General features: G+C 37.7%; 1 protein-coding gene across 1 annotated transcript in view; it reads right to left on the bottom strand.

The window, feature by feature from the left end:
• The window catches only part of LOC132115865 (partitioning defective 3 homolog), a 471,004-nt gene that overhangs the window by 184,570 nt on the left and 272,599 nt on the right, over nt 1-13,835 (bottom strand). Inside the window, exons 12-13 of the mRNA XM_059524256.1 lie at nt 11,060-11,245; nt 10,779-10,949 (exon numbers count right to left, since the gene is read on the bottom strand). Of these exons, the coding sequence (XP_059380239.1) occupies nt 10,779-10,949; nt 11,060-11,245 (357 nt within the window). The remainder of the gene's footprint in view (nt 1-10,778; nt 10,950-11,059; nt 11,246-13,835) is intronic.

Here is a 13,835-nt window from a genome sequence, read left to right on the forward strand (position 1 = left end):
GATGCTGATCACACAAGACACATCTTACTCAATCTGCTCAGGGCGTCTGTGGCACTGCAGTGGGGACAACAAATGCTGTATTTGGGAGGGAAACTACCAGACTGTTTAATAAAGATGAGATGTTTAATGAAGTCTAGAGCTGCTGACTTATCTCGCTGGGGCTGATAAAACAGCATGCATAGAAAGGGTCAATGCAATTACAACTTTATCCAACGCAAGTGCCACGGGCAGCCTGACAATAAACCGCTCAGCCTGACTCTCCTCAATGAGCTTTTCATTACAAAACCAGGATTTGTTTTATAAACCTTTGTAGAAATCTGACGGTTGTGTCAAAATGAGGGGAAGATAAAAACGAGACAAGGAAGTGTTTCTTAAAGAAAACGGGGGTGATTGGTTGAAATGATCTGCTTGTGGGAGACAGATCTTTAACGGCACAGTGTTTGGGAGGGAAGGGAGGTGAAGAGTTATTATGAACCCATTTATTCTGCCTACTCCAGGCATAATCTCCCCTAATCTAGTGCTTCCTCAAACAGGATGTGCCATGTGTATTAAAACACCCCCTGCTAGTCTGTCTTACTGTGAGGCTGTGATTGGCAGTCTGCAGGCTAGTTTGTCCTGCATCTGTCATTCTGCCAATCCATCCATCAAACACCCCATCATTTTACCTAACCATCCATCCATCTGTCTATCCATCCATTATTTTTTCCATCCATTCATTCTTTCACCCATCCATCCATCTATCCATCTTTCTACCTATCCATCTATCTATTTATCTATCCTTCCATCAACCTATCCATCCATCTATCCATCTTTCTACCTATCTGTGACGAGTGGGGCGGGGCCAAGGGACGTGGGAGCGAGGCCGTTGGAGTGAACAGGTGTAGCTCATCTCCAATCACTCCGCCGGCCTCGCTCCCACGTCCCTCGGCCCCGCCCCACTCGTCACACTATCCATCTATCTATTTATCTATCCTTCCATCAACCTATCCATCCATCATCCATCTATCCATCATCATTCTGCATATCCATCCATCCATCATCTGTCTATCCGTCCATCCATCCATCCATCCTTCTACCTATCCATCTATCTATTATTCCATTCATCCTTCCTTCAACCTATCCATCCATCCATCCATCAACATTCCGCTTATCCATCCAACCATCGTCTTTCCGCCCATTTGTCCATCCATTCATCCATCCATCCATCCATCATTCTACCTATCCATCTATTTATTTATCCATCCTTCCTTCAACCTATTCATCTGTCCATCCATCCATCCATCCTTCAACCTATCCATACATGCATCATTCTAGTAGTATATCCTTCAGAAAATACACAAATAAAAAACTTAGTTATGGTCTTTTTTCATATTGTTGCCTCAACCATGATAATACCCCTGTAATACACAACCTTGTATTCATGATTAACATTAAAACACATTTGAGAAAATCCTCTCTGTCCTTGGATGGCAGTGATAATATCATTGTCTACTTAGCAGCATCATGTAGTCATTCTAATCCTTTCTCGAACACACACACATACACACTTCCAGACTGGGCTGGCCTCCTGATGCTGTTTATGAGGTCTTAATCCAGCACCCCTCTCCCTCTCTCAGCCCGTAATTACAGGTCTTAAGCTGTCACATGCAGCCTCTGCTCTGTCCAGCTTTCTCTGGAGACCCAGACAGCCTCGTTAGCCCTCTCTATCGCATCTCTCCAATCCCATTCTCTCCCTCTCCTGGCATTCATTTCCTCGGCTGTATAGGGAGCAGATGAACCCCTTTCCGTGGCAGATCTGTTGTCCTCTCCCACATATTTTCAGTCTATTTTTCAAGTGGATTATGACGGCTATAAGTGCCCGAGGCAGTGCAGCTGTGGGTCGAACTTCTCAAATTTATCCTATGAATACTGTGCTTTTGAGCCAGTGACAGTTTATTGTGTTTCCCTATAATGGGTGAATTAATTCTCTCAGTGGTGAGAGTAAGGGCACTGAATGGGTACAACTGCTTTAGTTAAGGAGCCAAATTCTACACATTTAAAATCCACATATAATATAGAATTAGTCAAGGTTGCTTACACCCAAAATGTAATTTAGTTTTCCCTGACCATTTAGGCTTAGACCTTCATGATGATATATAGTGTGTTTTGATGAATTTTGTCCCGTTTTATTTAATCTATTCATAAACATTGACACGTGCAAACATAGAGCGTTCAGTGTGCCGGCGTCCAGGTGCAGGTTAACAGGTTTGTTTTTGTTTTTTGTTACTGTACCTTTTTTATGTAAGTGACCTTTATTGTGACTGGCTAACCTAAGTCATCTGTATGGGACAATTGCTTAAATACTGGACATAAGTTGATATATAAATACAGGCTGTAACATGATAAAGCACTTATGTGTGTGGCATCTACAGCATGACCGGAGGGAGAGGAATAATGAACAGATCAAAATTAGTTGTTAATTAAAAGTGGCAAATTTAAGTAAAATTGCAGATACATTAATTTATATAGATTTTTTTAATACAGATCATTTAGATTTAAATGTATTTTGCATTTATATATTTAAGTATATAATAAATAAATTAATTAAATAAATATATATACATCTATCTATCTATCTATCTATCTATAGATAGATAGATACATACATACATACATATATGTATATAAAAAATACACAACAGAATGACTAAATGAAAGTGGAAAATATAAAAATAAATATTGATTAAAATATTCATAAAAACTACAATGGTATTTAAATTATACTAAAATAACACTCATATTACAAACTTGCTTTATTTATGCATTATAAACGTGATAAACCTTACATATCTACATTTTTATACATTGTATTTTCATTATTTATATATTCTTTTTTGTAGGAAAACAAAGTGTGTAAATGTATCAATATAGTTAAGTTGTTATTATCTTTACTTATTTAATTTAATAAAAAAGAGACATTTTTACCGACAACAAAGAGCAAATGAAAGCTACGCTGACCTCTTCTGTGCACTACTGTCTCTGTTCACCTTGTGAATTGTGAGTGAGTCAGATTGAGTTGTTGTGACACCTAATCTGCACAATGCCACTGTGCTTTAGTACGCTGCCCTTTCATTCAATCACTTACTTTCTCATGTGCACCAATTGAGTTTCCCTGCTGAGCTGTGAGTGGATTACAGAGAGCGTCTTCATTCAGAGCCGGGCTTCTGCTCCCTGGACGCATCCAGTCAAACAAACCTGCCTCATACACACACCCAGCTTTTCCTTTGTTTTAGTTATTTTTTTGTTGCACAAAACTACATTTCCCATGATGCTTCTGTCCTCCTCATAAATCCCAGCCACAGTGATATGACATCAGTAAGTCACCGTGAGTTCATGACATAGAGGTCCATCAGAGAGTAAATAAACTAATGAAGTTCAGATCCAGACGTCCTTCTCTTATTGTCTGGCACATGTGGATGCGTCCCATCATGCCACACTTCGCCCCATGGAGCAGCAGTATGGCTCGACGCTAATAAAACCATAATTTAGCAGTCAGGCTGATTGATAGCTCTCTCAAGACACAATTGATCAGGCCCTCATTTCAGCAGGACGGTTTTCTGAAGCCAGCATGGCACTTCCTTCCTGATGTCAGCTCTCATGAGCGTCATGTGGACACAAACCACATGGGTTGTTTTTATGCACAGGACGCACTTTAGCTTTAAAAAAAAATCAAGATTAACTGTCCTTCATAATTGAGATGCAGTTTGGTAAGAATGCTAATGGATTAGAGTCTAAAATTGCAATTAATAAAGCAGAAAGTACTTATTTTGGCACTCATATTAACAGCACTGAAAAATTACTCCTTAATGTGTTATAAATGGATATTTTTGCTGGACTACACAGAACTAAACATACTTAAAAAGATGCATTCACATTAGAAATGGCGCTGAATAAGATATTAACAGTTTAATACAGCCATATTGTATCTTATAATATAAGATACATAAAAGTATACTTTGTCTAGACGTCCTGGCACATTTTTCACTTGTTTACACAGAATAATTCACCAAAAAAGAAAAAAAGAAAAAAAAATGCTGAAAATATGCTCACCTTTAGGCCTTCAAAAATTAGGATGAGTTTGTTTCTTCATCAGATGTGGAGAAATGTAGCATTGCATCAGTGTATCATCAACGGATGCTCTGCAGTGAATGGGTGCCGTCAGAATGAGAGTCCAAACCGCTGATCTTATAACATCACAATAATTAACACAATAATTAATTAATCCACACTACTCCAGTCTAACAGTTAATATCCTGAAAAGTGAAAAGCTGAATGTTTGTAAGAAACAAATCCATCAAGACATGTTTTCCTTTAAATCACTGCTTCTGGCCAAAATATGAGTCCATAATCCATAATAACACTTCCTCCAGTGAAAAATTCCATCACCTGTTGTCTCTCACGTTAAAACCCACCCACATATTTGTTTTGGCTTGTATACAGTGCTTGATCTGTGCAGATTTCTCTCTTGTTTCAGACCCGATGACTTTTTCAATTGAGAAAGCAGTATCATGTATTATAGACTTTATTTTAGCTGGAAGCAAAGTTTTTAAACTAAAGCATTAATTGATTACTTAATGATAAATTTGTTTCTTAAAATACACAGCTTTTGGCTTTTCTAGACATCAACTGATGGACTGGAGTGCTGTGGATAGCTTTGGATTATTGTGATGTTTTTATCAGCTGTTTGGACTCTCATTCTGACGGCACCCATTCACTGCAGAGCATCCATAGCTGAGCAAGTGATGTAATGCTAAATTTCTCCAAATCTGATGTAGCAACAGACTCATCTACATACTCATTAACATCTTGGATGGCTTGAGGGTGAAGACATTTTCAGCAAATTTACATTTTTGGTTTAAATAAAAGGAGCAAAAATCAGACAGCCCAGTAAATAAATAAAAAATATATACTGTATATATCAAAAACACATTCTCCAAAAACAAGTCTTAATATCTTATGCAGTAATGCATCTCAAGTATATTTATCTACCAGGTGCAAAATAGAGTCTCAGCTCAGTTACGCAGAAAAAACACTGTCAGTATAAAAGCACGACGGAAGCATGTTGTTGCTTTGCTTACTTCTTGTTCAAATCATCTAAACCAGACTTCAGCTGCTGTGCTATACTCTACATTTTTCTCTCTTTCATTTGTTGGCAATTAGAGCAGACTGCATCAAACATCTACCAGGTAACTGTACACCTCCTCTGAGACTAATCTACAAAGTTCACATATTCTGAACCAGGAGGAAATAATAGAAGAAAATGAGAAACACTTCTAAGGATATTTTAAATAGTACTTTTGTAAAACATCAAGCTATCTTTGGCTTGATGCAAATTTCATACTTTCAATGAACAGAGCATCACCGAGTGAGGACAGCGTGTGCATTTCTCTACTCCCTAAAGGATTTCCAGCTATGTGCAATAACTTTGATTTCTCTTTGTAGTAAAACAGAAAATATCCTCAAAGAAACCGTGAATAAAACAGCGGACCAGAGAGCCCTTCACAGTTCTTCAGACATAACTCGTGAATATGCACGAAGATGGGTGTGTTATATGTATATTCATTCTTATATATGTTGTGTTATTAAATGTACATTGTTGTTTATACTGATATTAAGAAAATAAATTCTTAACGTTATAGTTATAGTTCAGCCAACCAAAAATGACAATTCTGTCATCATTTACTCACATGGTCCAAAAAAGTAGGCTATATGTAATACATTTTACACTTCCTGACTGAAGCGTAATGACAGCGCTGTGTCACCGACGAACACAAGCCAGTTTAACAGCACACTAGAGGCGTGGAAAACTAATTGGACACACTCAATCTGGGGAAATGTATTAATTTCTCATTTCAATAATCCAGTGCTGATAGGCTCAGATGCCGACCTTTATGAAGAGCAACATACGCTTCCAATTACCCACAGTCCTCAGAGGCTGTCTTTGAACAGTCTAGTGAACTTTGATAACTTCATACCAAACATTTATAATAGTAATAAGAATATTAAGTGCGTAAAATCCTGAAAACTCCATTTCTACTTAAAGTTTGCTAAAACGAATATTGCTTTTGTCCCCTAATTTTTCATAAGTTTTAAAGTATTTTAAGAAATTAATTGAATTCAAATGACTGCAAGACTTTTAATTGCCTGAGAACTTATGACCTTATGTTAATAGACTCCGAAAGCCATCGATTGGAACCACCGCCTCTCTGAAGCTCAGCCTCAATTATTGAACTGAAGAAGAAAACGCAATGACCAATAATCCATTACATCATTATCTGGGTCACGACAATCCCTTACCAAGAACATCACTGCTTCAATTACCAAAGGCAGTCTGAGAGATAGTCACTTCTCAATTTGAAACCCATTTCAGACAAGAGCATTTCACTCAAGTCAGCGGCTGATTATTAAACCCTTCATTTACAGTTTGAGCCTTTGGATCTACTGTAACTGTGACAAAATCAGGTCAATCTTTCCACGGCAGGCCTTTCCCAGTTCCATCTGCGAGTCTTTAGTCAGAAGCACAAGCTGTACAACTTCAAATCATGAATTGCCTTCCTAAACAGCATAGGTGCTTGAGAAACAAACACTGCTCCAAATGGTTGAAAGAACTAATGCTCCCTTCTAAGATGTCAAAATGTTAAGATGTATCATATGTATCTGAAGACAGCTGCCTATGCAGCCTCATCTCATTAGTATTCATACATAAGGTTTAGAAGAATTATTTTATAGGCACTGAAGCATATATTGACAAACTAACATTTAAAAGCAACCTGTCCTTCAACAAATACGCCCGTATAGGTCGTTTGTCCAAATCCCTGAAATACGAGCGTATACTACAATTGCGCCCCTTTCAGCAACAAGACGTTTTCATATTAATTTCATATTAATGTTTTGCACTCTTTTATTTGCGCTGTGATTTGGGTTTTGTGTAGCTCAGTTGGTAGAGTATTGCTTTATACGCTGATATGTAATCATGCGATCATGGGTTCGATCCCAGAGAACGCACATGCTCATAAAATGTATATGCTCTATAAATCATAAATCTATAAATCATAATTTTGCATGATTTCTGTGAGAGGTAGTTTTAGGGGTGAGTTTAGGTGTGGTCATTGGAACGAATAAGCCACCTAGTAAAATATGTACGAATTACTGTGAGATGCAGCACGATACAGTCATTATGTTTAAACCCGCTAGATGGCATTTAACTTTAAAATGTAAATATAGGTCATAATGTCACGGTAATAAAGGTGCTTGCACAAACGACCTACAGTACTGTATATGGTTGTTATTTGTTGGAGGACAGGCTCTATAAAAGTATTTTGTATGATCAGCTTTAGAAACATAAAAAAACTATATTTTAATACCTTTATATTCCTATTTTTTTTTTTTTTTTTTTTACAATTAAATAGACATTTCTTAATCCCTACCCTAAACACTTCTCAACAACCGTGTTATTTTAATAATATTAATATACTATAAAAATATTAATATTTCAAATTAGGTTTTATTTTTATATTTTTAGTTATCATTTTAATTGTAGTTATTTTGTCATGTGCTTTTGTCATCTATATCAGTTTTAATTACTTTAGTACTTCAGTGTAAACCTGCTTTAACACTGTTTCATCTCTAATTTTTTAAGGTTTTATCTATACTATATAATTCCAGCTTTCCAGCAAATTACTCCTATATTTACTGATGTTTCATGAATGAGGCCCAATGTGTGTACATTTCAGATGCAGATTTTTAGTGTCTAAGCAAATATATAAAAATGTATTTGCAATAGAACCACACTTTACATATGAACACCTGCTATTACTAATGAGCGAATGGACTGGCTGTATTTTGGAACAACAGAGCTTTTGATTGACAGTGTAGGACATCGATTCACATTCAGGACAAGACTAGAGACAGAATGTGCTTCTCCCAAACATCATCGAGTACACACACAAACACACACACACACAGGGCAGCGGACAGTGATGGATCTTATTCATTTTAATGCTGGCCTCTTGTTTTCAAGCATTTGCTGTATGACAGTAGCAAAGCACCGGCTGTCAGAGAGAGCAGCGCCCCACAATCTCTGATTCCTTCAGTGGCCCCTTGCAATCTCGCGCTACCCATCATTCTCCTCTTCTTTCTATTTTAACTACTCTTGCCATCTCTCTTTTTTCTTATTTCAGCTTTCCATCTCTCTGAATGCCATATCAAAGCGCAATTTACAGTGCATGTTGGTACACAGCGGGAGCTCGGCTGCACTTCAAAGTTGGATGAAAAGGATGAAAGCAACCGTCCTCTTCCTCGTTTGACAGACAGATAAAAGCGACCTTGAGTCTGGGTGCTCCTGAAGGCGACAAGTGACCTTGGGACGAGCGAGAGAGGATGGAAGGGACGCGTCTGTGTGTGTGTGTGTGTGAGGGGTCAGAAGAAAGCATGAGGTCTGCTGCTCTCAAACGGGTCCAATCAGCTCCACACCATCACTAATAAAGGCTGATCTGAGCACAGCAGTGGGCGCTTGGTGTGTGTGTCGCAGGTTTCTGGGCATACGTCCGTGAATGATTACAAAAGATGTTATATTTTAGTCAGGTTGTGAGCTTGCAAGAAGAGGCAGACTGACTTATTACTTCTCTCTGATGTGTTGTCTTCACTAGATGCACGCAAATACAAATACAGCATGAGCGGTGCAGTCAGATTCACATGAGTGAAGGCTGTGATGGATAGCAATGTGTAAGATGACTGTTTATGTGTTTTAAATGCACAAGATGTGTTTTCTAACCCGTTTTCACATTCCTATATTGCATCAAGATTTTACACAGGACACTTTTTACTAGTCACAATTTACTAGTTGGATTTAACAGTGAATTCACCCAATCCTCCTGAAGTGAGTGGCGGTGACCTGAAAATAATATACAATAAATTATTGTTATTATTATTGTTATTATTGTTATTATTTACCTACACACTGTATGTTTGACATGAATAAAACATTTTAAGTATTATTGCTACTTCAATATACATAAGTATACACTACCATTCAAAAGTCTGAGGTCAGTCACTGTGTTTGTTTGTTTATTTTTTTATTTTTTTTTATTTTATTTTATTTGTTTTATTATTTTTTATTTATTTATTTTTTTTGACAGAAATTCTTATTTTTATTTGGCAAGGATATACCAAATTGATCAAAGGTGACAGTAAAGAAATTTTAAATGTAACAAAAGATTTTCTATATCCACAAAAAAATAAAAAATAAATAAATGAAGCAGCACTGTGTTCAACACTGATAATAATCAGAAATGTTTCTTGAGCAGTAAATCATCATATTTTCATGATTTCTGAAGATCATGTGACACTGAAGACTGGAGGAATGATGCTGAAAATACAGCGGAGCATCACAGAAATACATTACAGTTTACAGTAAATTCAAATAGTAAACAGTTCATTTAAATGTAAATAATATTCACAATATTACAGGTGAGCAGAAGATGTGGTTGAAAAAAAAATCAAATGAATAAAGCAATTATTGAGTTTCAAGATTTTTCTTCTTACAAACAATGTTTCAGCACAAATATAATCTGTGTCTAAAACTGTGCTGCTTCATCATAAATTCAAACATTTATCATCAAATAGAGCAAATGGTCTGAGCTATAGGATTCACTTTCATTTTATAGTTTACTGCACTCTTACTGAAAGCCATGGCCTTGTTACTGTCTATTTTTATTTCTCCCAATAAATTTTAAGAAAAAAAACATCCGAGATGCAGCTGATATCTAAAAGAACCATAAAGGAGACTCTATGAAGTCCCTTGAGCTCTGAAAGAGCAAGCTCTGAGCAACGACTCTCTCCTCTGGGAAACACTCTCCACTCGAAGCGTGAGAGCACGGCCACAGACGCCAGTCGTCTCATTTCCATAAGCAGTCATCATTATGAATTTCATCTCCTTCTAAAGCAGCGCCTTCAAAGCGCCTGTCGTATATTCTTTAGAAAGATAAGTGTTAGATTACACTTTCAGATGTTATGACTCTGTGAGGGCAAAAAAAAAAAAAAAAAGAGCGAAACACAAACACACATCCAAAGGATTGCATTGGGGAAAGAGAGGGGATGGAAAAGACGGCATTTGAAGTTGATATTTGATATTTCATACTGCCATCTGTTATCAGTATAAATCAGCATGAGCATTTCAGCGGTCAAATTGCTTTCGATCGCAATCCGCTGCTCACACCCCCGTGTCACTTTCTCTCTCTCTCTCTCTCCGTCTCCTGTGTCTGTCTGATAAGAACTACTCACTTTAAATCACTTTTTCTGCAGTCAAACTTCCCTGTCTGCAGACACTACTCAACTCAGTCGGTCAGTCTGTCGGTCACTCACTCAGACAGCTGCTCCGTTCATCTTCATGCTGGATGAAAGTCATTTTCATCTGAATTTAAGAACCTGCACTGAACTATTGTCTTGTAGTTTATTGTATTAAAGTCTGGCAGCCAACAGTACCAAATGGGAAAAGTTGGTACTGTGTTTAGATGCCATTTTAGTTCAACTCTCTCAAATCGCCATCAACACTCTCGCATGTGTAAAACCAATGGTTCTGGTTCCTTAGGTCATGCAGAGTTCAATCTTTCAATTTATGCCACGCTACATTTCCCAGCATTTTGACAAAACATACTTTTCAAACCACAGTTCAGAGCCAAATAACAGAATGTAAACACAGATGTGTGGTTCCTGTGTGTAGCAGACAGTGGACGACTGACCTCTCCTCTCCCTGCGAGCCGCCGGGCCACGATCAGCTGAATCATGCCTCTCTTGTTGCCCTCGATGGACATGGATGTGCGGAGGGCCTCCATCGCTTCCTGGTTGCTTTTCTCCAGCAGAGACTCTCCATTAACCGCTATCAACTGGTCATTGATCCTCAGCCGCCCGTCCTGTGATCGCACACACAAGAGCATATTAAAAGTTTCTTTGGAATATATTAACATAAAAAAAAAAATCACGAGAGATGAGTCCGGTAGCCGATCTGAGAGCTGCTCCTCACCTTGCAGGCAGCTCCTCCAGTGATTATAGACTTGACGAAAATGCCCAGGTCAGCGTGGCTCTCTTTCGATCTATTGCCCTTGACGCTGACCCCTAAACCGGCCGATCCCGAGTCATTGAGAGGGATTTCAAACGTCATAAACTCCCGCGTTCCATCCGGGGTCAAAATTAAGTCATCTTGTTCTTTCTAGAGAGATAAAGAATAGGTCAAATGGTACTAATTAGTTAAACATAGAAAGTGTATTTTATTATTTTTTTTTAATTTTCAAATATTTTTTCACAATTGAATAAGCATCTAAAAATAAGCCACTCATTCCACCAAAGAATATGAACACTGTGCCTGTGGCGTTTTCTAAAGCATCCCAGCATAGCAACAATTTAACTAATGGCATGCGTTTGGGGTGGGGCTTTCTGTCTGTTTGACCAATGACAGGCAGGGAAAGTATGGAAGCTTGTTTCCATCATGGTTTCTCTCACAATTCAAACTTTATTCTTGCAATTCTAAGGGGGAAAAACTTGTGTTTTGTTATATATATATATATATATTTATAAATATATATTTTTCCCTCAATTGTAAGTTTGTAGCTCATAGCCCCTACTTTTCTTCTCAGAATTGAGAGTTTCTATCTTGCTTAATTTAATTGTAATTCTGACATGAATTGTGAGATATAAACTGGAAAAAAAGCCAGAATAGATTCATTCATTCCAAATTTGTTCATTCATTCACTATTTTTTCACCTGTGGTGCTTCTTTTGATAGTGAAAGTGAATGGAGGACACTTGATGAAAACAATCATTTTGCAGATCCATTTTGGGACAAAAGTGGTGTATAAAATGACATTCCTCAGCTTAAAAAAAAAAAATAAAAAGTGCATAAAGCTAAACATTTAACTAAAGGCATCAAATAAACACAAAATTCTTTATAAAGGAAGGATGGTTTTTTTAACCAAGTTTTAAACCATTTCAACATATTTACTGCCAGTGGACTACAAATATTCATCAAAAACACCATTAACTCAAAGCTGACACATTAATAAAATGCCATTCAAGATTAACGTAATTAATACAATAATATGAACACAACAAACAAGGTTGAATTATAGAGCACTTTGAGAGGTGGGGAGAGATTAACACAGTATGATCACATGACTCATTAAACAGGATGTTTACAATGGTTACTATGGAGACCAGTGTTAGCATCCATTGTGTGGGTGCTGTCCTGTTGTACACAGACGATCGAATCACAGCGCAGAGTCAAACCCATCATATATAGCACCCGATGGAGTAAAATCCAGAAATACATTCCCATATCATACAGCATTTCTAGCTGGTCAAGCAGACCAAGTTTCAACCTAGTAGATCATCTTGGTCACAGCTGACCGGCAAAAATCCAGCCCCTATGTTGCAAAATCAGCTTTTGTCCAGCCGGGGAGTCATTAAAAGGTGATTCACAGGAGAAAAATCTACTCTGTATAACACCTTTATACACAGCAAAGGTAAGTGTTTTAAGAACATGGAGCTGAAGAATGCCAGGTGCTTGGCTTTAGTCCAGCTGCTGAGAGCAAGAGGCTGGAGACGAGTTATAGAGATTCAGCCAAGCGTTCAGGTGAGGCCCCTATCTCTCCTACCTTTCATAATACACCTCAAACACACACACACACACCATCGACCCATGCCTGAGTGGTTGCTATGGCAACACAGGTGTCTCTCAGCAGACAATAGCAGTTCTCGGGTTGAGAACCAACATCCAGGTGAAGTCAGCAGGACATACACATGCGGCGGCGTCATCCGTGGGCACAAACCCAGCGTTCACGCGTGTGATTTTCACCCAGTCATTTAGTTCCTGTCATACCGTCAACAAGTACGCAGAAGGACCGCAGTCTTTCAGACTGACACAATGAAGAGCCTCTCATCGGCTCGCTCTCGTTCCCCTAGAGAGGCCCGGCGGCCAGAACTGATATGTATTATGGATAGAAACATGAAAAAGACATCTTTCTGAGTTTGACTTCAATTCTCGCCTTTGACAGATAACACAGTTTTGCCGGTTGTTCTGTGGCAATTGAGAAATAACATGTCAAGCACTTAAAGGAGTTTCCATAGCTGTCGGTAAAGACACAGAGCCTCGTCATTTATAGCCTTATTTTGCTGGGTGGGTTATTTAGAGGAGCTCAGAAATAGAATAATCAGAGACTGTATAAATGCTCGGGGAAATTATAACACTGTGAATCAATCAATCAATCAAAAGAGAAACTGATAGACAACGTCCACAAATGATCTAATTCAGTTATCTATCAGAATTGTCATAAACAAACACCATCAAACTAATAACTGATGATTTGGAGCATTTGTTTCTGAACCGGATTGTTTCAGCATACAGAAACAGAGCATTTGCAATTGAATCTGCACCAAAATAATCAGTCCAAGATCTCCTTAATAACTAAAGCTGACTGAAAACAATTTCTTACATTAAATCCAACCGAACGAACCATCGATCCAAGTTGTATCATAATTCAAAATAAGAAATGTGTTGCATAACAAGCAGCAGTGTGAGCACATTATTGACTTGCATAAACACATGTTGGTACACTTTAAATTGTTGCCTTGCAAAAGTGAACTGAACCAAACAAAAAGAAAATGCATTTTCTTTATATATATATATTTTTTAATGATCTACAGGTCTGATTTGATTACATTTATTTTGGGAAAAAGATTTTCCTTTGTCAGTAGTCAGCTTTCTGTTCTGCACTTAACAAATCGAATTAAAGTTACCAACTTGAA

The sequence above is a fragment of the Carassius carassius genome, chromosome 35, assembly GCF_963082965.1.
Source record: "Carassius carassius chromosome 35, fCarCar2.1, whole genome shotgun sequence".
NCBI classification, from domain to species: Eukaryota; Metazoa; Chordata; class Actinopteri; order Cypriniformes; family Cyprinidae; genus Carassius; species Carassius carassius.